Source organism: Bidens hawaiensis, unplaced genomic scaffold, assembly GCF_021521415.1.
Source record: "Bidens hawaiensis isolate Kalapana, Puna unplaced genomic scaffold, B.hawaiensis_p1.1 tig00006258_1, whole genome shotgun sequence".
Taxonomy (NCBI): Eukaryota; Viridiplantae; Streptophyta; class Magnoliopsida; order Asterales; family Asteraceae; genus Bidens; species Bidens hawaiensis.
This window is the reverse complement of record NW_027491415.1, coordinates 166,683-193,969: the sequence shown is the minus strand read 5'-3', so window position 1 is coordinate 193,969 and position 27,287 is coordinate 166,683. Positions and strand designations below refer to the sequence as shown.

The 27,287-nt window shown below is 34.7% G+C and overlaps 2 protein-coding genes across 2 annotated transcripts; one reads left to right on the top strand and one right to left on the bottom strand.

Moving 5' to 3' along the window:
• Positions 1 to 2,912: 2,912 nt before the first annotated feature.
• On the bottom strand, positions 2,913 to 12,730 carry LOC143631870 (CHD3-type chromatin-remodeling factor PICKLE-like). Its single transcript, XM_077100494.1, has 30 exons — positions 12,613 to 12,730; positions 11,939 to 12,084; positions 11,720 to 11,857; positions 11,478 to 11,632; positions 11,226 to 11,387; positions 10,897 to 11,141; positions 10,732 to 10,827; positions 10,519 to 10,655; positions 10,219 to 10,425; positions 10,036 to 10,143; positions 9,897 to 9,947; positions 9,205 to 9,304; positions 8,970 to 9,112; positions 8,781 to 8,878; positions 8,084 to 8,222; positions 7,774 to 8,010; positions 6,722 to 6,844; positions 6,535 to 6,644; positions 6,102 to 6,183; positions 5,804 to 6,001; positions 5,567 to 5,711; positions 5,358 to 5,463; positions 5,211 to 5,285; positions 5,047 to 5,108; positions 4,891 to 4,967; positions 4,681 to 4,811; positions 4,275 to 4,590; positions 4,066 to 4,198; positions 3,365 to 3,438; positions 2,913 to 3,287 (listed from the first exon to the last, which is right to left on the bottom strand). The coding sequence occupies exons 2-30, from the start codon at positions 12,080 to 12,082 to the stop codon at positions 3,027 to 3,029; spliced, it is 4,053 nt and encodes a 1,350-aa protein (XP_076956609.1). The 5' UTR covers positions 12,083 to 12,084; positions 12,613 to 12,730; the 3' UTR covers positions 2,913 to 3,026.
• A 1,782-nt stretch (positions 12,731 to 14,512) lies between these two features.
• Positions 14,513 to 17,191, top strand: LOC143631833 (receptor-like protein kinase HERK 1). Its single transcript, XM_077100458.1, has 4 exons — positions 14,513 to 15,427; positions 15,503 to 15,556; positions 16,779 to 17,051; positions 17,186 to 17,191. Exons 1-4 carry the CDS (start codon positions 14,513 to 14,515, stop codon positions 17,189 to 17,191), a joined length of 1,248 nt encoding a protein of 415 aa, XP_076956573.1.
• Positions 17,192 to 27,287: the final 10,096 nt, after the last annotated feature.

Below are 27,287 nucleotides of genomic sequence, written 5' to 3'. Positions count from 1 at the left end.
TAGAAGAAGATGACTCGCGCAGACAGCTGACTCCAACCTTCTTTCTTTGATTCTTTGATCGGAATACGGATGAGATCAGAAAGGCCATCATTGGGGCAAACGATGCAATAGCTTCGGTTAGAGGCTTACTCCCTTTTCTCTCTACTCTATCTATGAAGGCTATGAAGGAATTCGTTCATAGAATGCTTTTTGCTTGCACTTTTTTATTGAATAGGTCTTCTCCCTTCGATCCGCGAAGTAACTTAGTGCAACATGGAAAATTTCATTGAGAGGAATCAGCAAAGAAAAGAAAAGAAGGGTGTCAAGACATCTATATGACCAAGATGGCCATCTCTCGAAGTGGATTCGAACCAGCGGTAATGGGCGGAAAGAGCTATGAAAGGAGTCGATGCCTTTCTGTCCCATCTGAAAGAAAAGCTGAAAGCAAAAGGAGATCGCTTTGATTAAGGATCAAGCCCAGGAGGAAGCACATGCTCAAATTGAACACTGTCTTCTTGCTTATCGAGATAATCTGAACAATTTCAAGTTCAAAATGGATAATGACAGTCTCACTAATTATAGCTTACATTATCCCCAATTTGACTCCCTAATTCTTTATTGTATCCTTTTTCTACTTTTTGCGTTAGAGGTTTCAATAGTACTTATCTTTCTCATTCACGACTCTCATTTAGAAAGCCTTCTCTATCTTTCAGCAACTGAACGGGAAGTGGTTTAGGAAAGGACTTTAGAATCGGATGTGCTCGCCCAGCGAGAAAGGCCCTGACCCTGCCAACCAAGTAAAAAGAAAAAAGAAAGAAGAGTAGCCTCGGAATAAGGAGCCCGAAGGGAAATCAAAGCGGGATATGGATCAAACCCCCCCCCCCCCCCCAAAAAAAATGTACCAAACTCAACATAGATGGGTCCTACCAAGTGTCCTACTAGGAATATAGGAAGAAAAACTATTATTCTTAGCAGTTGAAGAAGGGCCCCTCCATCAGAAATCCTTGCTTACGCTCTGGAGAGAAGGATCTTTTCCAAGAAAGACCTATTGCCCTTATTACTCCAAGAGATTCAAAGCGGCTTTAGATTAGTAGATTAGACAACATGCGTGGACCTGGAATGACTATGCATAGATCACCCCTATTTGTGTGGTCCATTCTAGTGACAGCATTCCCACTTTTATTATCACTTCCGGTACTGGCAGGGGCAATTACCATGTTATTAACCGATCGAAACTTTAATACAACCTTTTCTGATCCCGCTGGAGGGGGAGACCCCATATTATACCAGCATCTCTTTCGGTTCTTCGGTCATCCAGAGCGAGAGGTCAAACCAATCCCATTCATCCTGGTCTGATCCGAACGGATCTTGTTGAATGAATTGATCCATTGTTCTATGCTCTAATTCTTAGTTCATTTTTTCCTACTCGGACCCGCCGTACTTCCTTTGACTACTCCTGAGATGGGGATAGAATGCCTTCTTCTCTTAAGATATTTCTTAAAAAGAGGTGGTATTAGTTTTGAAAAGAAAAGAAGGCCACCGCTTATCCAATTGATTGCCAATTGCAGCAGCAGACTCGAACCGATCGTTCATTAGGTCGTTTGCCTTCGGCCATTTAAGAATGATCCATTTATATAGATGAAACTAATCATCTTTTTTTTAGATGGAAGCCGGTTCCACGACTTTAGTGGAAATGATGATCCTGCTCCCCCTGAAAGTATCAACTACCTGAGGCTAAGGCGGATTCTATGAAAGGGCTTTCCATTCTCTCATAGAGGTAGCCAGAGAGTGGGAGCACAGTGTAACCAAGGTCTCTTGCAAACTTCAATTCCTCGCTATAGTAGACACCTACAAACTCACATGTTGGAAAGATGAGAGTACCACTGTAGGGCCAAATCATAGTCAAAAGAAGAGTTTGATCCTGGCTCAGAAGGAATGCTAGCTATATGCTTAACACATGCAAGTCGAACGTTGTTTTCGGGGAGCTGGCCAGAAGGAAAAGAGGCTCCTAGCTAAAGGTAGCTTGTAGCAAAAATCATAAGAGAAGAAAAGTTCACAGAAGGTTGAGAAGTTGTACGCCCGGTTCACCAGGTTCTACCACTGTAGGGCCAAATCATAGTCAAAAGAAGAGTTTGATCCTGGCTCAGAAGGAACGACAACTTTATTAGAAAAGCATACTACGGAGGACATACTGATACATACAAACCTTATGGTGAGGACCTATACTACTACAATGTTAACTCACTCTATCCATTTGTCATGAAGAACCATCCAATGCCTGGTGGTAAAAGTCATTTATTATTCAACTTGCGGACTTGAAATCTAATGTTTCTTTAACTAGTTACTTGTAGAGCCCAACTACATTTAGGCTATAACTATTTTCATTTTAATTTTGAGTTAATAATGTAACATTTGGATAGCCGTTAAGTTTATTAGTTAAAATTACTATTATACCCTTTAATGAAATATAATTAAATTAAAACATTGAAAAGAATGAAAAATAAACAATAAAATAATAATAATTCACGTGGGCCCGTCATCTATGTCTTCATCATCTTCATTCTCAACGCCCACCAACATCATGTTCGAAACCTTACTCAATAGGGTTTCCTACAATGATGAATTTCTTCCTTGATGACGTTCGTAAGCGAGTCAAAGCTGAAGCGTAAACATCAGTATATATGCCATAAAAACAAACCAAATAATGCAAATCTCAAATTTCATCCAAAACAATCCACGGACAAATGCCTCACCTTGAGAATCAATGTTTATAAAACAAACTCAACATAACACCAATACATTGGTGTGTATTAGATGAAATATAGTTGTAGTTCTAGTTGTAGTTCCTATGATCAAAAGCAAAGCCCACTTTCAAATTAACATTGGTGTGTACTTAACTTACACAAACTTTAGCACCTAATTAGTTCTCACATTCCTTAATTAGTAATAAAGATCCAACCCCACTTTAGTATAACTAAAAGTCAAACAGTTGATCTTCACAACTTTCAAAAGTCCACAACAAGCAACATGTTTCATGTTTGAAGTCTCTACTCCAAAACAATGACACCCGGCCCTGGTTTTTCTTCACTAGACTTGTCTTGATGACCATCCGCGTCTTCCATTTTCACATCCCCATTGACGGGACCCGATTCATGCTGATGTGGACTTGAACTAGCAACGTCACCGTTACTCTTCTCGGTTTCAGTCACTGGAGAGATGATTTTAGTGATTTTTTCATGTATGGTTTCTAGTGGTTGAAGATTCTTTTTAAGCTCCAAACTTGCATTTTCCTCTACAAGTGTGCACATCTACAAATCACATGTTTAATGTTATAACTAATATATTAAAATATACTGATACTAATACGACAATATTAATTAGTTACCTCGTTATATAGATGGGGCATTGCTAAACGATCCGGTTTATCATCACAAGCAGCTGCTGTTATTTCTTCTGCAGCTGTTGAGAATAAAAAATAGGTCATGTTCATTGGAAGACTTAAATTTAAAAGCAAACTTTGACTTTGACTAGACACATGGTTTCGATAAACTGTTGACTATTATAAAATACCTAGATTTCTTTCAATAAAGACAAAATAAAGAATAAAGTTAGGCCTTGTAAATGAACCGAATGAACACAAACGGAGCATGTTCGTGGCCGTTAGTTTAACCTTAACCGAACAAACGATCGAACACGGACGAGGTTTTCTAGTTCATGTTCATTCGTTAGGAAATGAACATGTTCGTGTTCGTTTATGTTCGTGAACAATATTAATAAATGGTTCACAAACAAACATAACCAAGACAAAACCAGTTAGAAGTACATACAAACAATATACTAACGAGCGCAAATATGCGAACTTAAACAAACGTAAACTAACATAAATGAATGTAAACAAATGAACTTAAACAAACGCCCATGAACATAAATGAACAAACGAGACATGTGTCCATTTTCGTTCGTTTAATTAAATGAACAAAAACAAACTTCCCGCCGAACAATACACAAACGGTTCACTTAGCGTTTGGTTAATTATAGGCCTAAATAACATGTAACTAATTGCCATCAAATAATTTAGACACTTACAGATAACTTCAATTTGAGGCAGTTGACCGGACACCTGAGTCACACTTCCATTTTGACTTGCGGTTGGTTTGTCTACAACCTTTTGTTCGGTCTCCATATTGTCACTTTGTATCTCGTTAGGCTTTTCATCACCCTGTAAATAAACATATAATATTGCATAAACGAGAGAATCATATAAATTAATAAAACGTGTAATAAAACCGACTTACAAAGTACTCTTTTTGGTATTCGGCATTAAGTCCTTTTTCAAGAAGTAGGACCCGTTTTTTAACAAACTCAACGACTCTTCTTTGCATTTCTCTAAACTGATACAATGCATTATTTGAGGCAGCAGTGTCTTGTGGTTGACCACCAGAGGCCACAGTTTGACCGTCAAGACTGCTGCCAGCAGGGGCAGTATAAGAAGGCTGAGCCGCTCCAGGAGCGCTCAGATTTGCACTTGGAAGACGCAGTTCTTGACAGATAACTTCTACAATCCGCAAGTCCTTGTCATCAACAATAGCTTGCCATCTTCCATAACCGTGCCTAAATTAAAAAACAAAGAGTAAATAAGAAATAATATCTATCATAACAAGGAAAATATGATATAACAACAAAAATTATAAAAAGGGTTACTTTAACACAGCACGGAGTAGGGTTCGATCATGCTCGTCCTTCCAGAATTTCAGACCTCGTAATCCAGGATAACGATATATGATGTCATCTGTAAATAGTGGAGCTGGTGGATTCTCTGGAGAAGATTTCACCTGAACAATTTAAGATGGTAAATGATTAGATAAAATAATCACATTAAAAAATAATTATTATACGAAGGATGGAACTCACCTTATCTCTTACAAGAAGCAAAACTGCAATTCTGACAAGTACGTCTTCAATTCTTAGCCCCTCTTTCGGTACACCATCTGCAATTATATAATTACACATTAAAAAAAAGAACTAATTACACACATAAATAGAAGATATTAGAGACAAGAAAGTCACCTGAGAAAGTGACAGCGTCTGTCATATCTTCTGAAATGTGTGCCAAGAAGAGCTTTCCATAACTGCAGGTCGATAATAAACCAAAAAATAAAAAGTAGACATTTTTAATATCACAGTAATAATTTTGAGATAATAAAAGAGAATAAAATAACTGAGACACTTACGCTTTAATTTCTTCATAACTCTTTTGCTTTAATCGTGAAGTAAATTCTGCCCAATCAAAGTCTCCAACCCCAAATCTGCAATATACTTATACACATTTTAATGTCCATTACAACTATTAAAATTATAATAACTTATAGTAACAATACCTCATTAAGGTTTGCACAAATTGGGCCCTTTGACTTTGATTAAACCCAAGTACTCTAAAGGCTCTCCCTTCACCTTCCATAAGGGGAGGTTGTTCAGCATTGTCAACTGGAAAACAGAAAAGAAAATTTTTCAAAATCAAACTATGATACTTATACAACCTATAAAATTTTAAAAAAATAAAACATAAAAAAATTACTGAAACATTTACCACGTGTTTTCTTTCGGTAAGGCTTTCTTGCGGGTGCGATTCCGGTTGAATTATCGCCATCAGATAATTCTGCCTCATAATTATCATCAGCGTCAGAGCTTACATCTTCCAATCCCGCAAGATCATCATCTTCAACGGACACCATCTGATAATTGCCAAAATAACAAACAGATGTGTGATTTATGAAAACACAATTAAATTGAAATTAATAAATGTCCTCTTAAATATCATAAATACCTGCTTACGGCTTCTTTTTCCCTTTCCCATAGAATTAAATTCTTCAATTTTGTGCACTTCATATCTATCTTTTAACAATTCCTCCCAATAACTCGACCTTTCTACATTATTTGCTGCACTTTTGTTCTCTGCCAATGGCTCTTCTATTTCCTCTTCCATTCTTGACTCAGTCTCATCAATATACTCAAAATTTGCCACCTAATTATATTAAGTTATAAAAAAAACCTAACTTTAATTCAATTTCCAAACATAAAATCCCATCTAGAAGCAGTACCAAACACAACCAGTCCCCACAAACCTTAAATGCTTTCAAAAAGCCGTCTTCTTCTGCATCATCTGTTGCAGCATTTTCTTCCTCGGTGTAGTCACGGTTAAGTAATCTATCAAAGTTTAAGAAACGAAGAAACCATAGTGCGTATTTGGTCAAATATACCAAAGAAAAAAAAATAATATGAACTTTTATCAAGGCAGCTTATATACAATATCAACATACTTTTTCAACTTGTCCCATTTAGAAATCAATTTTTTGTACTGTTTGGATCAATTAGTAATAGGTAAACATAACATATTTTATACATAATTTAAATACAATTGTTGAAAATACCAATAGACTTTCTGAGCGCACACATGTTCATTATACTACCCAAAACTTAACATTCTTATATGAATATTATCACTTTTGACAGCCGGTTTTTTTATACTACGAATAATTCGTGTATATAATCATTTACCTATCTATTGCAGCATCATCATAATGAATTTGCCTTGATTTTGTTGCCTCGTCATTTTCATCAGCAAACAATTCCTTTGAACCATATCTTATAATGTCATCGAGCTCTTCCTACATTGTAAATTGTAATAAATAAACACAGAAAATAAATCAACTTGTTTCAAATCATTTCCGGCAGTAAAATGTACCTGGTTGATGTTTTGATTTTTAAGCTTGCCAACAACCAAATGCTCTAAAACCATCTTCTTTTTGGTCATCTCCATCATTCTTTCTTCAATCGTTCCTCTCGTTATGAGTCTAAATATCATCACCTGCAAAATGACAAATAACCACATTACTAAAGAGAGTCAACTAAAGTAAACAAAAAAGGCTACCTCAAAGGGGGTTGAAACTTGAAAGTCAACTAAAGTCTTGTTTTTATGCAATTAACAAGGATTTTGAATTATTATTGTAGACATTTTTTGTTTTGTTTTTATAAGCATCAATGCATCATTAACACGTTGATTATATATAAAGAATTTCAAAATGAACAATCTGGTCAACCTCCTAAATCATATTATGAATGATTTAGATTATTACAATTAAATATAGCTTTTTTAAGCATTTAATACATTAATTATTATAACAAATTAACCGACCAGTAACCGAAATAATTAAAACAACTAAACCCAACCCAAAACCGACGGCTTGGTTTTATGTTTTTTTTCAAAATCCAAATTTTCGTATCAATTTCGGTTTTGCATGTACCGAAACCAAAAAAAGCGGACCGAACCAACCATTACCGAACCAAAAACGTACAAACCGAAAAACCGACTTTTGTCATTGAACTAATGGAATATAAATTTTTTTTTGAATGTTACGTAAATTATAAATAATAAATGGTGTACCCAAGAAATTATAGTCCCAGATGTGTAATAAACAATTAATTATTAATTAACAAAAGAACAAATTTAGGCCTAAAGTTTCAGACCGATGTTTCATTATTTTTGGTCAAAAAAAAAATCGGTCCAAAAATGTAAACCCAAATTTGCAAAACCAAAACTGAATTAAACCCATTATGAAAACCGAATTAAAAAAATTATAAAACCCAAAAACCGATCTATGCACACCCACTAATTACTGAAGCACAAAAAAAAACGTTTTCACTCGACCTGACTTGACCAGGTTCAGCACATACTAAAAACATCCCACTTGAACCTAAACCTGTTTTGACAGATTACCAATCTAACCAACTTCTAACCTTGTTTTTCTGTCCAAGACGATGAGCACGGGCCATAGCTTGTAAATCAGCATGTGGGTTCCAATCACTGTCATATATAATAACCGTGTCTGCAGTGGCAAGGTTTATTCCAAGACCACCGGCTCTGGTAGACAACAAAAAGCAAAATCTAGAAGAACCGGCCGCATTGAACCTATCAATCCGAACTTGTCTTTCACCGCCATTAACTTTCCCATCAATCCGTTCATATAGCCATTTCTGAATAGCATTTAAAGAACACATATTCACATCAAAGTCAACAACAAAAGTCAAATTTGTTAACCGTTCCTACCTTGTAATTGCAATAATCTTCCAACAAATCCAGCATGTGCTGAAATTGTGTGTATATTAAAACTCTATGTCCTTGCTCTTTTAGCTTCACCATCATTTTGTCCAAAAGCTGCAATTTTCCGGAAGCTTCCAATAGTTGTCTGACAAACAGAATATGAAATAAATTAGTTCAATTTATGAACAAAAATGATTATTTGCATACTTGTAAACAAACTGAACATTCAGTGAACAGTTTGTGAACCATTCGCTGGGAAGTTAGTTTATGTTGTACGAACATGAAGATATTTTTTTGTTCATTTAGTTAAATGAGCAAACATGAACACCTGTCTCGTTCGTTCATTTAGTTTACATTTGTTTAAGTTCGTTCGTTTACATTCATTATATATTCATTTAGAACTTTATTGCCCATTACAACTTGGTATAGTTTTAATAACTTTTTAGGCCCAACACATTGTTCTTTACATTAACCATTCATTATACTGTTAACAAACATAAATGAACATGAACTGATGAACATGAACATTTCCATTCTCTTAACGAACGAAGTCACGAATACGAACAAGAAAACTCCTTTTGCTAAATTGTTCGTGTTCGATCGTTTATGCAGCTAAAGTTAAATGAACGAACATGAACATGCACCGTTCGTGTTCATTCGGTTCGTTTACAAACTTGAAGGAAAAAAAGATAAATTATATTACTTGTAGAACTCATCAGTGTCTTCTGGTTCAACTCCCTCAAGCATGAATGGGTGACAACAAAGCTTACGCAGTTCCATAACCACATTAATAAGCGAAATCTGATTAATACAGCAATAACCATCACATGTCAGATTTTAACTTTTAAAAAATAATACCTGAAGTAGCACATCCATAAAGTTAAAAGTTCACCTGAGCTCCACCTCGACGAGTTAATAACTGATAATTACGCGTTAGAATTGCTTTATAATACTCTTTCTGTTTGCTACTTAACTCCACACGTATCATGAGTTCTTTTTTAGGTGGTAGTTTCTTCATTACATCTTTCTTAAGTCCTGCCATTTATGTACACAAAAAGATCATCAATGTTATTATAAAATTGATAAAAATAACTGAAACACAACAAGTACAAATTTGAGATGTTTACTTCTTAGAAGATGTGGGGCCAACATCTTATGTAGCCTTGAAACCTGCTCTTCTTGATTAATATCCTTGAACTCTTCCTGAAACTCCTCCAAACTTGCAAACTGCAAACATTTTAAGTTAAATAAACCATATTTTTCAGATATTTATATTTCATTATGTCAAATTACAAACAGTTATAGAGGTGCTAATTGTGTTTGGGGGTTGACCCGAAATCGTGTTAGACATATGTATGTGCCCAAACACGACATGAGATTTTTCAAGTTGACATGAACACGGCCTGTTTAACCGAATTTATTTTCTATTTTTTCACTCAATAATATTAAAAATTTAAATCATTACAACAAAATAAACATATGTATATGAAACAGTTACATTTTAATAATTAAATCTTACGCTAATTTCTCTTTTAAGTTTTAATATTTCGGCAGAAGACACCCAACCACTATAACTTATGACATAACTCACAATTTAAAAAAAAAACAAATGGGTTAAACGGGGCAACCCGCAAAGCCGCCGGGTTAAAACGAACATGGCCCATTTAGCTATAAGGGTTCGCAGGTTTCACCCGAACCCATTTATACTAAACAGTACACAGGAACCCGTGAATATCGTGTTAGGTTCATGTCATAAATTCACACCCGTAAAAAGTTATAGCTAACAGTTGCAGTAAAACTGTACAGCTGTAAAACTAACCTTTCCAGCATCAAGAAAGTGCATAAGCATGAAAAGCTCATCCAAGTTGTTCTGAAAGACATTTATAATAACAAAGAAAGTGAAAAACTACAACACAACATATATACTAAAATATTTTATCCAAAAAATGTTAGAAAACCTGAAGAGGAGTTCCAGTCAATAATGTACGGTGTCGAGTGTTAAACTGCTTTAACATAGAAAACAACTTTGAATCTTTATTTTTAAGGCGATGACCTTCGTCCACTATCTACACAATAAAAAATTCATTAAATAATAAATGTAAATTATCAAAAAATTGTATTAAACGGTCAAAAAAGCGTACCATGGTCTCCCAATCTATCGCCTTCAATGACCCGTTATCTATATTAATCATTTCATAAGATGTCAATAGCACATCAAATTTTATCCTTGCTTGCTTACTTTCACCAATCCCATGTTTCTTTTTCTTGTCTTTTTTATGAGATCTCGGGTAATAAAACTCGTGTTCTCTTATGACAGCACGCGCAGCAGCCGTTCCAACATACATTACCTGCAGTTGTTGGTTACCTTATTATTCTGGAAACTAAACCTCAAGCCTAAATCAAACATATGTTTTAAACTGTCAAGAGAATTTGCAACTTACAACATTCATATGAGGTGCCCATGTGGCAAACTCGCGTTCCCAGTTTCTCAATGTGGAAAGCGGTGCTACTACTAAATGTGGGGACACGTTCTCTTCGTATAAAGATGCCAAAAAAGCTATACTTTGTATCGTTTTTCCTAAAATTTTAAAAAGATTAATTAAAATTGTAACTTTATGTATCAAAGCAAGAATAAGAGACTCGAGAAAGCATACCAAGTCCCATTTCGTCTGCAAGTATCACGTGTGTTTGTTTAGACCATGAAAACCGCAAGAAATTCAATCCTTCAAGCTGATATGGGTGGAGCTCACCTACAATTACACCAATTTGAAATATCTAACAGAACTGTATACAATAATCAATAATAAAAATTTGCATACCTCCAGGAAGAAATTCGGGGCTTTTTTCAAATTGCAGAAATTCTTTTGACTTCATTTTGGAGTCAACTGCGTCACGAATATTGCCTTTTTGCTTCCTTAACTTTCTATATCTAGACCGCAACCTATTAAAATTCTCAATTTGTTGCTGAAATGACGCGATATCTGATTCTGATTCCCAATAGCATTCATCATAACTAAGTCCCACCCATTTTACTAAATATTCCTTTTCCTCATCCTCTTCTTGCCTAATTCATTCACCAGATATCACTTAAAAGGCATATTAACAACTTTATCTAAAAATCATAGGTTGAGATTTCAAATTATTTCACCTGCAAGCAAGAATCCGATCAACCATTGTATATTCGGGCCTAATTGCGACAAAATCATCTTCTGAGGTGTTGCCCACCGGCATTTGCTTGCAAAAATTGTTTACTTTTGTCCTTAAACGAGGCAATTCCTTGTAGGCTTTTATAAACTCCTTTTCTGGTACCCTAAATACACCAAAAAAAGAGAGTCCGGGTTAACTAAAAAAATTAAAAGTAACTTCGTGTTTTAAGATTAACTATGAAAAGATATTATACCATGTGCAATGGAGATAAGATAAACCTTTCCACTTAACAAGATACTGTTTCACAAATATCTGCTTTGAACCAAGTTTAGAAGCATCACTATCATCAGCAACCGTAGGCCTCATTTCACAGTCCAAAATCTTTTCTATATCATTCAACGGATTAACCTGCAAGTACAGCACATCACAATAATCAAAACGTAATCCTTAAGCGTGAAACACAACAATATCAAATCATTTCATTTCATAACATACACATTTTGGACACCACCAGGTGGCAGGAAGCGGAGCTTTCAAAGGCGGCATTAAACACTTGGGATGGTACTCATACGTGCACGTCTCACAAACAAGTAGATTCCCAGATTCACCACACGCGTGACACAAATCCTCCACCTGTAAACATTCAACTAAATATTATTTTGCAATAGATACGTCATACGTGTCGTGCAGAATCTATATAAAAAAGGAAATTACCGCGTCATCTCTGACTAACTTCTGAAACTTCTCTGATTTTTTGGATTTACCGAGCGGAAGATCCGATTCATCATCGGAATCATCCATACTGTATCGAGGCCTCGAATCCGATCTAACACGAAGCCTCTCAGCTAAACTACTCATCTCTGCAACATAACAAGCCGTTACTAAACCTAATTTAACATATATTCTGTATATACAACATTAATTAAGATAACAAGTAGTTACTAAAACCTAATTTAACATTAAATTGAATCGATCGATAGTGTATAAACATTATTAAGATAGCAAGTAGTTACTAAATCCTAATTTAGCACAGATTTAACAGGTATTAAGTATATACAACAATTAATTAAGTGCTAAATATAAGTTTATAATAAGTGAAATGTAGCTAGCTCGATTTCACAATTACAAACCCTAAGTAACTCAAATTAGTACGCAAATTGACGCTAATTTGAATCGACTGATCGTGTATATACATATAACGGTTAACGAAGCTTGCCTGAATCAATAGAGGTTAAGTTCTGATGAAATTGGAATGAAGGTGACGGAGAATTAGGGTTTGATGAAACGTGAAATTGGGGGTCAGGGTTTGATGAAATGTGAAACTGATTACATGAAATGATGATAAGTGAAATTGAAATTAAGATAGTTAATATAATGATGTAACGAACCTGATGATGCCTACTGGTTAATTATTGTGTCTGAATTTTGGTTATGCAGTTAGGAAGTGGATGATGAATTTGGGAAACTCAGGTTGTTTTCTCAAAACCTTTTTTTCTATTTTGTTTTGTTTTGATTTTTACTAAGGTTGTTTATATAATGAGAAAATGAGACGGCTTTTTTTTTTTAGGCATAAAAAACCCGATGAGACTCTGAAAATTTAGTAATCTGATTTGGAAAAAAAATGTATGAGTGGCATAATTAAAATATTTTTGAAATTTGATTACTATTATGTGACAATTTTCTTTCTATTTTTTAAAGATATTATTATGGTGTGTTTTTGTTGAAATAATTAATGTAAAAAAATTGTTATTAAATGATTGTTCTAAATATAGGATTTAATTTATTACTTACAATAAATGATTACATTTATGTATTATTTAATTTAAGTTCTATAGTCACCTAGTCGGTGATGAGATATGACTATGGGAAGGATCCGGAAGAGACATTGGACTATGTCCACAAAGGATATCCGCCATACAGATGGCACGACTGGAACTAGCCATCATAAAAGGGGTTTGGACATAAGACTTGATGTTGAAGAATTGTTTGATTGAGCCAAATCATGTGAAAAGAGGACATAGATCTCCTCAACAATGACGGATATAGTAGGAGAGCGTCCCTTTAACCATATGAATTATAGAAACCACGGTTGGGATAAATGAGGTTAAGACGGGAAATGGAAGAACGAATCATAACTCGTGTCCTGATCTAGGAATGTCCAATAGTGGATCGTTGTTAGAGGAAAGATCTAAGGGAAATTACATAAATGCAGGTGGCTTGTGCAATTAATCCAACAAAAATGGTTGACATAACAACAATAGCTGCCGAAATTCATCTATTTCTGGACCCCATGATGGCTCTCTATACCAGCCCCATTGACCAGAAATTACCAGGGAATACATCAACAACCTGTTCGCCACTTTACATGACTTTTCTAGTCTCGTGAGCAGAAAGGAGTAAGTCGGTTACATAAGGGTTCACCCGAGTCCAACACTTTAGCTTGAACATAAAACCTCTATCATCTCTTACTTATTGTTTTATCACACTACTAAGATTTATCCCCTTTTTCACTAAGTCATGACCATATTGAATGTATGTTTACAAGAGCCTAAAACTGAGATCTTGTCCTGGATGAATTGCCCGGACTTAGAAGAACGATGAAAAGACCGGATAACCTTTCGCCAAATTATGTCTTACTCCTCCTTAAACCTCACCACCACTTAGCTAACAGCCTAACATAGCCAAGTTGGCATCCCGTGTAGTTGGGTGATACACATAATCAAAGTTACTAACTACCAACAAACATTTAATTAATTCATGAGTTCAAAAGTTTAGATGGCGGTGTATGTAGGTGTAAAAATTGATGTTTAAAAAAAACCTAAGCAGCATTTAAGTTTTATATACAATATTCCACCAAACGATTGTTTCAGATTTCAAGTCTTAATAATCAAATGCATACTAAATATAAGTATACTAAGAGCTATCCATTAAAACAATTAACATTTCATGACACATGCAGGTGGCTTGCGCAATGAATGTTGACATCCCACTGCAAGTTGCCTAATTTTATAGTCAATAATCAGTTACATACTATGATATTAAGTTCTTCTTCGATCGGCCACATATAATAATGAATTATGATACTAAGTCTTAGAAGCATTGTTTATATACGTGCTCGCATATTTAGGAACTTTTGCACCTTTCTCACATTCTTCCACAACCCTTCTTACACTTGAAGCACATGAAATAAAACCAAGTGTTTTGATTTACTGAAAATCAAAAAGGAACGATAGTTTTCGGAGAAACCTACAAAATATATTGTTTCGTTCTTTGATCACCACAGACATCATGTCTTCATCTTCCAAAGACGAAGCCGTCATGACCTGGGATGAATATATGGATTTATTATATATCCCATATGCCGAGATAGAATCCGCCACCAACAACTTTGCTGATGAAAATCTCCTTACACAAGGTACCTATTGTAAGGTTTACAAAGGACAACTCTTACAATCTGAGGAACTGATCAATATTGTTGTACGCAAATCTCGACAACAATTCCTTACTTTCAACGAGCTGATGTTTTACAAAGGGCTTAAGCATAAAAATATCGACTCGGTTTTAAAGATTGCTAGCACCGAAAACGAGACTTTAATCATACAAAAGTATGAGGTTAATGAAAGTCTTAACAAACATCTAAGTGGCCTAACCCTCACTTGGATGCGAAGATTGCACATATGTGTCGGTGTTGCACGTGCATTAAAATCCCTTCATTATGATTATAACATCATACATGGTAACATCAAGAGCTCCAAAATTTTACTAGATCATAACTGGGAACCCAAGTTACATGGTTTTGCATTTGCTGTTGCGGATGAGCATGATGGTCCTAAGAGTACTAGTAAATATCTTCGTGCGTTACAATATTTGGACCCAGCACATGAAAACACGCATAATTATGTGACTAACAAATCAGACATCTTCTCCTTTGGTGTCTTGTTGTTTGAAGTCTTGTTTGGTAAAGAAGCATCCATCCAAAACAATGATAATTGGTATTTTGCTCGACTGGCAAGATCACATTATGAAGAGGGAAAACTAGATGATTTGATCGATCCGGATCTTCGAAGACAAATGAACTCGCAATCACTAAATATCTTCGCTGAAACGGCATATTGTTGCTTAAAGGTGCGTCCGTCAGAACGTCCAGATGCGAATCAACTTCTCGCTAAACTTGAGAAAACATTGGAACTTCAACACAAACATGTAATCATTTTAACTTCTCTTCTCTACCTTTCATCTATTAGTTAATTCTCATTATTGTGATTATTCATAATAAAGGATCAATCAATAGTTGCTGCTGCAATTGAAGGTGCATCATCATCCATCCACTTGGTAAGACCATCAATCCTTTGACTACTCTTTTCTACCTTTCATCCTTTTTAGCATATATAATGGGCTATAAATTTGTTAACTTGATTCCTATTATTACGATTATTATTACATTAAAGGACATTCTGTTGGACCGGGACTCTAGAAGTCGGTTTGGGTTGGGTAGGGCCGATTTCATTTATATCATCGGTTTATTAATTAACCTAATCTATAAGTTGATGGATTAGAAATTTAGCATAGACGTACAATTAAAAGCAAGTTTGATTACCATTTATAGCTAGAATTAGAGTCGTACGTAGACGGCTTATGATTTGTAGCCGAGTTATGGCATATATATAGTCCTGATCGAGTCATGGTCGGTTTGGACGAGTTGATGTATTGAGTTTTGAGTTCATTTTCTCAATAAAACTGGAGAGTCATTCCACATCGTTTTTGTTTTGTTTAATCGATGATCGATCCTTGACTTGACATTCAGCCCTTGCACATAAAGGTATTTTCATAATAATTAAAGTGGTTGTGGTGCATCATCAAAGAGGAATATTTATTAAAAATAAAATTTGATGTATCAAAATGACGTTTAACCTCATTTATATTTCTAATATAATGAACATAGAAAATGTGGTATTGTGTATGTGTATGTATTTATATTTTCAGCTAAGATATGCTTTTATTTTTATAAAATATTATCAACCACTCTTCATGACCAGAAGAGAAAGTTGGATAAAGTCTAAAGTCAATGGTCAAAATCAAAATGTAAGAAGTCAGAGGGTAGAAAGGGCAAAAATACATAATTGTTTGTTATGTTAGTTAATCTGTTGCTTAAAGTGAGCAAGTTAGTTTTGTATTGTAGTTAAGTTATTTGGAGAATCAATATTACAAAGAGTGTTTTCTCTATACACAATTGTTTGTTATGTTAGTTAATCTCGTGTTTTCCCCGTCCGGTGACTCCATCGGTGATCCACCGACTATCCATGGATGAATTATGCTCGTAAATTCTTTTCCCACACTTTGTTTTTTGATTTATTAACAAGGGTTCCCACTTTCATCCAGAGACATTAGCCAGGCGTGTCTGTTATTGCAAGGCATCTGTTTTCGCAGTCTCTAGCTCACTTCCAAACTCGTTAACCTTCCAAATTTCCTTGAGATGGGAAATGGAATGCTAAATAAGGATTTTTTTTAGCTTAAATAATTAGAAACCTTTTGTTTTTCTCTTTGTTTTACTTAGGCATACCGATTTCAAGAGATATCATTAGCCACCAACAATTTTTCTGAGGAAAATCTCATAGGTGGATTAGGAAAGGTGTACAAAGGACGACTCATGGTGCATGGGAAATCGAAAATGATGGATATTGTTGTACGGAGGTTTGATTCTAAGTATGGGCAAGGAGATGCATTAAAGACGGAGATTTCAATGCTTTCTAGTCTCGAGCATAAAAATATCATCTCTTTTGTTGGGTTTTGTGACGAGAACGATGAAAAGATCATCATTTATGAGCATGTAGTTAATGGGATTCTAGATCAGCATCTAAACGATCCAAATCTCACATGGTATAGAAGACTGAAGATATGTTTAGGTGTTGCGCGTGCGTTGAATTACCTCCATTATGATATCATACATTGTGACATCAATAGCTCTAAAATATTTTTGGATAAAGATTGGGAACCAAAAATATTTGGTTTTGAACTTTCCACAAAATATCCTCAAAGTTTGAGGCATCGCCTTCTCTTCTCTCGCTACTTTGACAACACAAATATGACACCCAAATACGATGTTTACTCGTTTGGTGTGTTGCTGTTTGAAGTCGTTTGTGGGAGGAAACCAACGAGCGGGGAGCATGGCGTTAAGAAAGAACTTGATGACATCATTGATCCAAATTTAAGGAAACAAATGGACACACAGTCATGGAGTGACTTGATAAAAATGACTTATAGCTGCTTAAATGAACAACTTGTGAAACGTCCAACTATGGATCACATTGTCAAAGAACTCGAAGACATGTTGGAACTTCAATGGTCATATGAATATCTTGTAAGATCACCATTCACCTTTTTTTTTAATAAATTTTGGTCATGTTTTCTTACATCCTTTAGATATTATCATTATTATATATATATGTTTGCTAGTTGACTTTTCTTTGTGATAATTGGTTTTAAAGGAGCAGTCAAGATTTGCAGATGAAGGTACACCATCAAATCTGTTGAAGGTAATATTTTATTTTAGAGTTATTCAATAATACCCAACCATACATATTAATATTAAATTAATCAAATAGCAAACATAATACACATCTTCTTCATCTATTCTAACCTCCATCACAAGTTTTCCAGGGAGAGCATAAAGCCGAATCACAAACAACTAACAGCTTAACAAGTACTCCTTAAACACACAACTAACATTAATAAACAATATTAATTGACCCAATTTTCAAAGACATTATTGTTATTTCGTAAGCAAAAAAAAAGTAATCATTCAATCTACCTTGAACTTTGTGTTTTTCAAACGATGACACTTTTAATGCGACGGAGGGAGTATAAATAAGTCAAACTTCAAACAGTTGTAACTTTATTTATTTAGATTCCCTAATACACTCCCCTTTGCTAACACATGATTTTGTAGATGGAATTGTTGAAGATTCCTTTAAGCGAAATAAAGTCAGCTACAAGTGGTTTTGATGAAGCATACTATGTAGGGGCTGGCGGGTACGGTAGAGTATACAAAGCAGAACTAGATGTTTTAGATGTCGAAAATTTTTCATCGATGGAAGGTAAAAGTAAAGATAAACTGCCTATGAGAAGAACTGTAGCCATAAAATGCATCATTGATAGGGAAGACGAGAATAGTAAACGAGGGTTTTTAACGGAAATTGAGCTGCTTTCAAGTTGTAAGCATCCAAACATAGTCTCTCTTCTAGGCTTTTGTACAGAAGCTCGTGACATGATTCTTGTGTATGAGTATGCTACTAAAGGAAGTCTAAGTGATTATTTGGGAAACACTTCTAAAACTATTGATCTTCCTTGGGAGAAAAGACTACAAATTTGTCTTGATATTGCACATGGAATTAATTACCTTCACACCAACATGGAAGGCAAACCAAGGATAATACATCGCGATATAAAGAGCGAGAATATTTTACTAGATGCTAATCTAAATGCAAAGGTTGCTGATTTTGGGCTCTCCAAATTTCACCCTACGGGTCAACAAGCAAGCACCATATATACAAAACGTATTGCAGGCACAGAGTTTTATATGGACCCGGAATATTTGACTACATGTAAATATAAAAAAGAATCTGATATATACTCATTTGGAGTGGTTTTATTTGAGATTCTATCCGGAAGGTTAGCGTATGATTCAACTTACGTGTGGGAAAATGACAATGGGCTTGCGCCCATTGCAAGGCGACGTTTCAATGAGGGGACACTAAAGGAATTGATAGATCCTAAAATGATAGAAGAAGATGCCGAACATCTTATCACGGTAAATAAAGGACCCAATCAAGAATCTTTCGAAGCATTTTCAAGAATCGCATATCAATGTTTGGCAGAAACTCAAGCCAAACGCCCGACAATGGAAGTCGTCATCAAGGAACTTCATAATGCATTGAAAGTGCAGGTAAGTCAGATTGTTACAAAGATTGCAATATTTTTCTCATGTTGAATTGATATCAAAACAAAAAATAAAACGAACACCTAATTTTAGAGTAAACTCATTTTTATTATACTACGGAAATACAATTCCATTACCCTAATATAATAACGACACTCTTGATGCAACCTAACTCGGCTAACACATAAATAGTTGCACCTAACTTTATGAACAAAATACATGATTAATTCTCACCCATTAAATGGCTTGTCTAAGAATCAAGCTTTGTCTCATATACTTGAAAGAAGTTTGCAATCTGATGGGTGTTTTTGTTGTTGTGGATGCTCTTTTCTGATTCCCATGCATCTACACACACATACACTTTCATATTTTATTGGTAGTTTCTATTTTTTATGTGAGTTCAAAGAATCTGTCTTTTTTTATTAACCATAAGTCCATGACATCTACAAATTTCATGCAATTCTGATAATTAGGCATAGATAAATGGCAATTTCCTTTTACTTTCATTAGCGCACTAGCATATACATAAGCTACAACTTTCTCCTTTGTATTAACAAATAATGTTGCAGGGGGAGTCCATGGTTCTCTCAAGGTTTCGGCTCAGTGATATAGAATTGGCCACCCAAAAATTCTCTGAAACATGCTGCATTGGATCGTTTCCATATGGTAAGGTGTACAAAGCAGAAATTAACGCTTTTGACAACAAAACTTCATTTGCCTTTGAAGAGAAGAATGATCGTGAATCGCCAAAGACACGCATCACTGCAGCTATAAAACGCATTGTTAGTAAACTAAGCGGACAAGGAAAAGAGGAGTTCTTTTCGGAAATTGAAACATGGACTAGTTATGCGCATCCCAACATTGTCTCTCTTCTTGGCTTTTGTGATGAGGATGATGAAATGATTCTTGTTTATGAGCATTCTTCTAACAAAAGCCTTGACGACTATTTGAAAAATGTTGATAAAATGAATAATCTTACATGGACGGAACGTCTACACATGTGCCTTGCGGTTGCACGTGGGCTTGATCACCTTCACACCAAGATACACAACCAACAAATGGTAAAACTCGGTGAAATAAGGAGTGCCAACATTCTGATAGGCAAGAACTGGGAGCCGAAGATCGCTTACTATGGGATCCCAGCATATTACTTGACAAATCAAGAAGGGAGCATTCCCATTAGCAAAAGAGTTTACTCGGATCCAGAGTTAAACAATCTGCGTGCAATGAGAAAACAACCATATGTTTTTTCTTTTGGAGTTATACTATTTGAGGTCTTATGCTGGAGGTTGGCGTACGATTCAATTTACATAGCTGAAAATGACCAAGGTCTTGCAGCTATTGCATGCCACCACGTTTATGAAGGAACAATAAAGAGTATGATGGATCCTAAACTAAACGAAGTAAGTAATGAAGACATTCTTACCTCAAACAGAGGACCTAATCAAGATTCTTTGGCCACGTATTTGAAAATCGCATATCAATGTTTGGTAGAACCAGAAGTTACAATGAAAGTCGTCATCAAGGAACTTGAGATAGCGTTAAACTTTCAAGTACGTTAATATTTTCACTCTAGTCTATACATTCTTTCTCTCTTCATATTCTTGATCAGTAGTAGGAAGTATTATGCTTGATCAGTTGATCATGATCAATCATATGAAAATGTGAGATTCTTGTTAAATGGAATACTGCTAAGACCCGACTTGACACTTGTATAAAATACAAACAACGTTAGCTTGTAACATAGCTAGATTGATGTTGATCCTTGGGCTTACTTTCGAGAGGTGAACTCCCTCTCCTAATGATATTAAATACTAATCAACATTAACATAATAAGTGATCTTCTCTCTCATTACGGGTTTTTGCGCAGTGTAATTGTTTTGATTATGAAGTTTATTTGATGTCAAATAATCATAACTCACAGGAAAATCTCATGAAAAGCCTCCAACTTTCACTCAAAGACATTGAGGCGGCCACAGAAAAGTTCAGTCAAAAGAATTGGTATGGAAGTGGAAGATGCTGGGAGGCATATACAGGAAAACTACCACACGCGGGCACTAATACTACCATATTGGCAAAGCGGTGGAATAGCAAATTTGATGGTCAGTTCCAGACAGAACTTGATATTCTTTTGAAGCGTAAGCATACGAACATCGTTGGTATTATAGGCTATTGTAACAAGATGAATGAAAAGATCATTGTTCACGAGCACATGTCTAAAGGAAGTCTTGATAGACACTTAAAAGATTCTACTCTTAAATGGATGAAAAGGCTCCAGATATGCATTGATGTTGCAAGTGCATTGGAATTCCTTCATGGAGGTGATGTAACACTGAAGAAGGTGGTACATAGGAACATCAAAAGCCGTAGCATTTTATTAAATGATGATTGGGATGCAAAGATTTCTAATTTTGAGTTGTCATCATTATATCTGTCGAACCAGGACATGGAACATATCATCCATGATGCTTACCTTGACCCACAATATAATCGAGGTTTTTTAACCGAAAAATCAGATATATATTCGTTTGGCGTGGTTTTATTTGAAATCTTGTGCGGACGATTGGCATGGGTGGAGGGGTGTGAAGATAAGAGCCAATTTTTAGGCCCTTTGGCTAAACACTGTTATGCAGATGGAAAACTTGATGAAATTGTGTTTGATGATATAAAGGAACAAATTGTGCCAAAATCATTGGCCATATTTGCAGATATTGCCTTTCAATGCCTGCATGAAGATGACTTTGAAAGGCCACAAGCAAACAAGGTGACAACACAACTTAAGAAAGCATTGGAATTTCAAGTAAGTTTTCATATCTAGTCAACATGTCAGTCTAATCACATGTAATTATTATTATTCATTAAAATGTTTAATTTATACATAGGAGGAGTTTGAAATATGGGAGGCCAAACTACCTAGAGACTACCAAGAAATAATAGGCTTGTCAGAAACCCCTGAAATTTACCAAACTGAAAAGAAAAAGGATCTCTACAAGAAGCTTTCTAATGGGATCTTCCTTCCAAAGGAGAAAGTGGTAAAGCTATTTAGTTTTTTTTATGTCAGTATTCTTAATATCTTTTAATCTTAATGAGTATTCACTTACATAGTATCCTCAAAGTGAATACAAAATTCATACAAGTAATTATACATTATAGAAGTTGTGCTTTAATTTATTTATCAGTGGTACATACTAAGCGATAACGGAGAAGCAAATAAAATGATATCGGCAACAACGTTTTCTTATGAAAATCATAAATCACATAAGTGGCGATCTATTCATAAATCAAGGTCCTTTCTCTCGCACATACAGTTTTCGACTAATGCAAAGAATGTTTTAGACTAATTGCTCAAAACATGTACAGGTTTCGGACAGTGGCAAAGATGTTGGATATTTCAAATTTAATGATCAAAATTACGATAAACACCCGATTTTTATCTCCTGATGTTGTATACGGGATTTATTTGGTCTTCAAATTTTGTGATCCTAGAAAACTTTCATGTAAAAGCATGTACGTTAACCTGAAGTACACAAACGAGACCAAAACTTTACATTCATATTTTGCAACATGGAGAGACGATGAGTGGATGATGATTGAATTGCACCGTTTCTTGAATCACAAGAACGATGTTACTTTCAAGTTTCTACTAGAGAGCTTTTCAAGATACTATTGCAAAAGTGATGCTGTCTATATTGAAGGCATTGAGTTTAGAGCAATTAAAAATGCAAGTTTGAATATTACACTTTGGTTCTCATTTTATGTTATGTTAATATGTTGTATGATACACGTTTATCATATGATGTTACAATTTGAACTCACAGGTAGCACATGAAGATATCAAGAATCATGATGACAGGAGTGAAAAGGTCATTTTTCTAATTTTAATCTAGTAAATTTTATCTTTAAAGAATCTAAATATTCCTTGTGATATTCGTACTAAATTCTTTCGATCATTCGACAAACAGTTCTTACTAAGCGAATTGAATGGAAAGAAACATCTTGTGCTTTCTGCAACGGAGGTTTTGTACAATTCTTCGGAACTGAAGCCTTTTCGTTTTAAGTCCTCGACTGGCTCAAGGTTTGATTTTGGATTAAACTTCATTAATTTGAAAGAACCATAAGTAGGGGTAAAGTTAAAATACAAAGAAAACAAAAATGAGAAGGGTGAGAAGGATTCCAGTCCATTGATCTTATATTTGAATGGCTCAGATTAATTCAATAAATAAAAATTGATGAAAAAAGCATTAAGGTGATAACCCATATTTGTTGAATTTCTTTCTCCACATGCAAGGCACATGCCAATTCCACCATCATTTTAAAATGTTCATAACTTTTTCATACGACATTATTTTTTTAAAAAAAATTCACCATAATAATAAGCGTATTTTATCTTTAATATGAGTATCATATTGTTATATAAAAATAAAAAAAAATAATGGGTTTTTTAATTGTGTTTTTTTGTTGTTCATTGTGTCATTGTGTAATATGTTGTTTCCATTGTGTTTTACATTTCAAGTCATTATGTTATATATATTCACCATTGTGTGTTACATTTTAGGTCATTGTGTTTTACGTTTTAGGTCATTGTTTTATACGTATTCACTATTGTGTTTTACGTTTCAAGTTATTGTGTAACATGTATTAATGGCGAAAAAAGACACAATGGTGTGCGAAAAGACACAATGGCGAAAAAAGACATAATGGTGTGCGAAAAGACACAATGAAGAAAAAAGACAATGACGAAAAAGACACAATGATAAGCGAAAAGACACAATGGTGTGCGAAAAGACACAATGAAGAAAAAAAGACACAATGACGAAAAAAAACACAATGATAAGCGAAAAGACACAATTGTGTGCGAAAAAACACAATGGTGTGTGAAAAGACACAATGACGAAAAAATACACAATTATAAGCGAAACGAAACAATGACGAAGAAAGACACAATTATAAGCGAAAAGACACAATGGTGTGCGAAAAGACACAATGACGAAAAAAGACACAATGATAAGTGAAAAGACACAATGGTGTGTGAAAAGACACAATGACGAAAAAAGACACAATGATAAACGAAAAAACACAATGGTGTGCGAAAAAAGACACAATTATAAGCGAAAAGACACAATGGTGTGCAAAAAGACACAATGACGAAAAAAACACAATGATAAGCGAAAAAGACACGGTGGTGTGCGAAAAGACACAATGACGTGAATTTTGTTTTAAATTTTATTTAACAAAAATCATACTCATATTAAAGATAAAAAAACGCTTGTTATTATGATGAATTTTTTTTTAAAAATATCATACGAAAAAAGTTATAAACGTTCTAAAATGATGGGGGTATTAACATGTGCCTTGCATGTGGAGAGATAAAATGTGTACAATTATCTTTATACTCTTTTTCTTTTGGTCCCCACTTGACACATGTTAATTATTTATGGCTTCTCACACTTCTTATTTTTGTTACCCTTTGTAGAATAACTTGACCCCATAAATAGTTACTCTTAGATTAATAATAATTATTTTAAGTTTCAATTTCAGCCTTATACTTTAAACAACATACGCATTTAATCCATTTAGTTTTCATTTCATTTTATTTGTCTTTAATGTTCGTTAACTTAAGAACAAAACCGAATAAGTAGGCGTGTTAAATTTCTCTCTCATTATTTCAATATAAATACGAGTTATTTTTTTTCTCTTTCGGTTGGAGTTGTATTTAAATTTGGTATCATAAGCTATACCCAAATACATGTATTGTACCTGTGATGTAACCAATCACACCAATACCGACCAAAACCGAATTCTTATTGCATCTCGCGGGGGAATCCCACTAGTTACTATGTAAAATCTATTAAAATGAGGTTGGTGGCTAAAGTTTGACAATGCATTGTAAGCAGGTCTATGCTTTAGGCCTAATTTAAAGTTGCTTCCTAAAATCGAAAAAAATATATATAATTTTTGTTTATTCAGTTGGCATTTAATAAAGCATCAATGTTGCAATCTTTTTGTGATAATTAGAAGTATGTAATCATTTTCATACAGATTTCCAGATGTGGTGGAGCTTCTACCCCAACAAGTATTTAGAATGAAATACGAGATTGAAATTCAAAGGTTGTCACCATCCACTGAATACACATGTTACCTTGTGTTTAAGGTTTCGGAAAGGTGTCGGGGGCTGCATTGTCCTGTGAAAGTACGGGATCTACTCATTAGGAAAAACAAAGAGGACAAAATTATTCATTTTAGATCTCCAGCCCCGTCGAATCAACATGATTCTTTTTGGGTTCCAGCGCTGAGGAAAGATGGGTGGATGGAGGTTATGGTGTGGAAGCTCAACTCAAGGTATAATAAGCTTGGAAACAATTATATTCCCATGAATTTAAAACTGATAACTTATGAAGGAACTATGTCCGGACTTATTATTTGTGGCTTGGAGTTTCGACCAATGTAGGGAAGTATATTAGAGGTTGCATTTTCAGTTTTCAATAATGTAGTTATTTCCAGTTTTTTTTATAATGTTAGCGGGACATATTGAACTTGAAATCAATCTCTATTATCAACCCCTATAAATAGATTTTCACAATATATATTTTTCTAAAATAGTTTGGCATTAAGGGACTGAAGAACTGGAAAAATATGTTCAATCTCTGTTAAGTTAGAGTTCATAACAAAATAAAAGACAAATGGGTAAGAAATTGTGTCGCTAGGCTAGCCCTTTATGAATATAAGTCTTTTAAATATATTTTTTGTTTAGAATTTGCTTAATTAGGTTATCTAATTAGAGTAGACTCAGATTTTCATCCAGCTCTCTTCAAACTATTTTAGTGCTAAAAACATCTATGTTTTGTTTTTTTTTTCCTTTCTTTTTTTTGCAAAGATCTAAAACTTGAAAAACTGAACATCGTTCATGTAAACAGGATCAAATTTTATAACCTCTTAACAATCAAATTAACATCAACCACAAACACAATCAAAATCATATGTTTCTAGTTTCTACCACAGTACCACGACAACGCGGTACTTTATCGCCACTTGATATATCTTTGAAGCCCAACTCTGCAATAAGCTCATCGCTCCTTAGATCCAGAGCCCAACAGTTGTAAGAGCCATTGCTTACACAAAGATGAACTTATTGATCTCCTTAATCATTCGATCATATTATAACATTTTTCAATCTAACAACTCTTTTGTTTATTAAAAAACTAATATAATTGCTTAATTAATCAATTACACTGGCAACTTGTTCATATTAAAATCTTGGTGAACATAGGTTATGTCAAATATATAGTCATGATGCTTAATTGTAGCAATAATTAATTAAAACCATATATTGAAACAAAATATATATTGAATGATGCACCCGCATTCACATCTTCCCGTTTTTGAGCCTTGGAAACCGTCCCACCACCCCGCTCATCTTTCTTTCAGTATCTAGATGGGCGGGCTTTTGTTTCTCCTCTTTCCCGACCAAAAATCCAACTTCCATCCCGGTCTTCCTTCCCGCTACTCCATTTTCTTCTTAGTTCGGCATGGCATCTGACAACTACTCTCTGCGGCGGTTTCATTTCTCTAGGTACCACAGGGGGTGGGGCGGTGTTCCCGCTCTACCTATCGGTACCTGCTTCCATGTTCCCGCCCATTGCCACCACCCTTTTCCCTCACTTTTTGAAAAATATTTATTTGAATATACCCATAGATGATAAAATTATGAAATAAGATGAAAATAAAAGAAATTGTTTAGGCTGTATATTAAACAAAAGATTCATTACTTTAAATAGAGTAAAGTGCCATTTTCGTCCCTAAGACCATGTGTAGTCATAAAGTTTCACATTCAGGGGTTATGCGCCACGTGGCGCCCAGTCAGAGTTATGGTTTTGTACAAAAATAGGTTGTAGTCATAACTCTTCACATCCAGGGGTTATGCACCACGTGGCGCCCAGTCACTTTTACAGTTTTGTTTTTTTTTTAATTTTTAATAAGAATAATCAAATAACAATAATATTTTATTAAATAAATATTACAAGAAAATAAAAAAAAAAACTATTCGTCGTCGTTGTCGTCGTCGTCGTCTTCGCCCTCTTCGTCGTCGTTTTCATCGTCTTCGCCATCGTCGTCGTTGTCTTCATCATT

Bases quoted from the DNA above. Each gene is read 5' to 3' on its own strand.
- LOC143631870 (XM_077100494.1), bottom strand. From the start codon at position 12,082: ATGAGTAGTTTAGCTGAGAGGCTTCGTGTTAGATCGGATTCGAGGCCT. The intron at 8,879-8,969 runs GTGAACTTTTAA...TGTATTAATCAG, and splicing joins CTCGTCGAGGTGGAGCTCAG to ATTTCGCTTATTAATGTGGT. The intron at 5,464-5,566 runs GTAAATGTTTCA...TCTGTTTTCCAG, and splicing joins TTACCGAAAGAAAACACGTG to TTGACAATGCTGAACAACCT.
- LOC143631833 (XM_077100458.1), top strand. From the start codon at position 14,513: ATGTCTTCATCTTCCAAAGACGAAGCCGTCATGACCTGGGATGAATAT. The intron at 15,428-15,502 runs GTAATCATTTTA...TTCATAATAAAG, and splicing joins TGGAACTTCAACACAAACAT to GATCAATCAATAGTTGCTGC. The intron at 15,557-16,778 runs GTAAGACCATCA...TGTTTTACTTAG, and splicing joins CATCATCATCCATCCACTTG to GCATACCGATTTCAAGAGAT.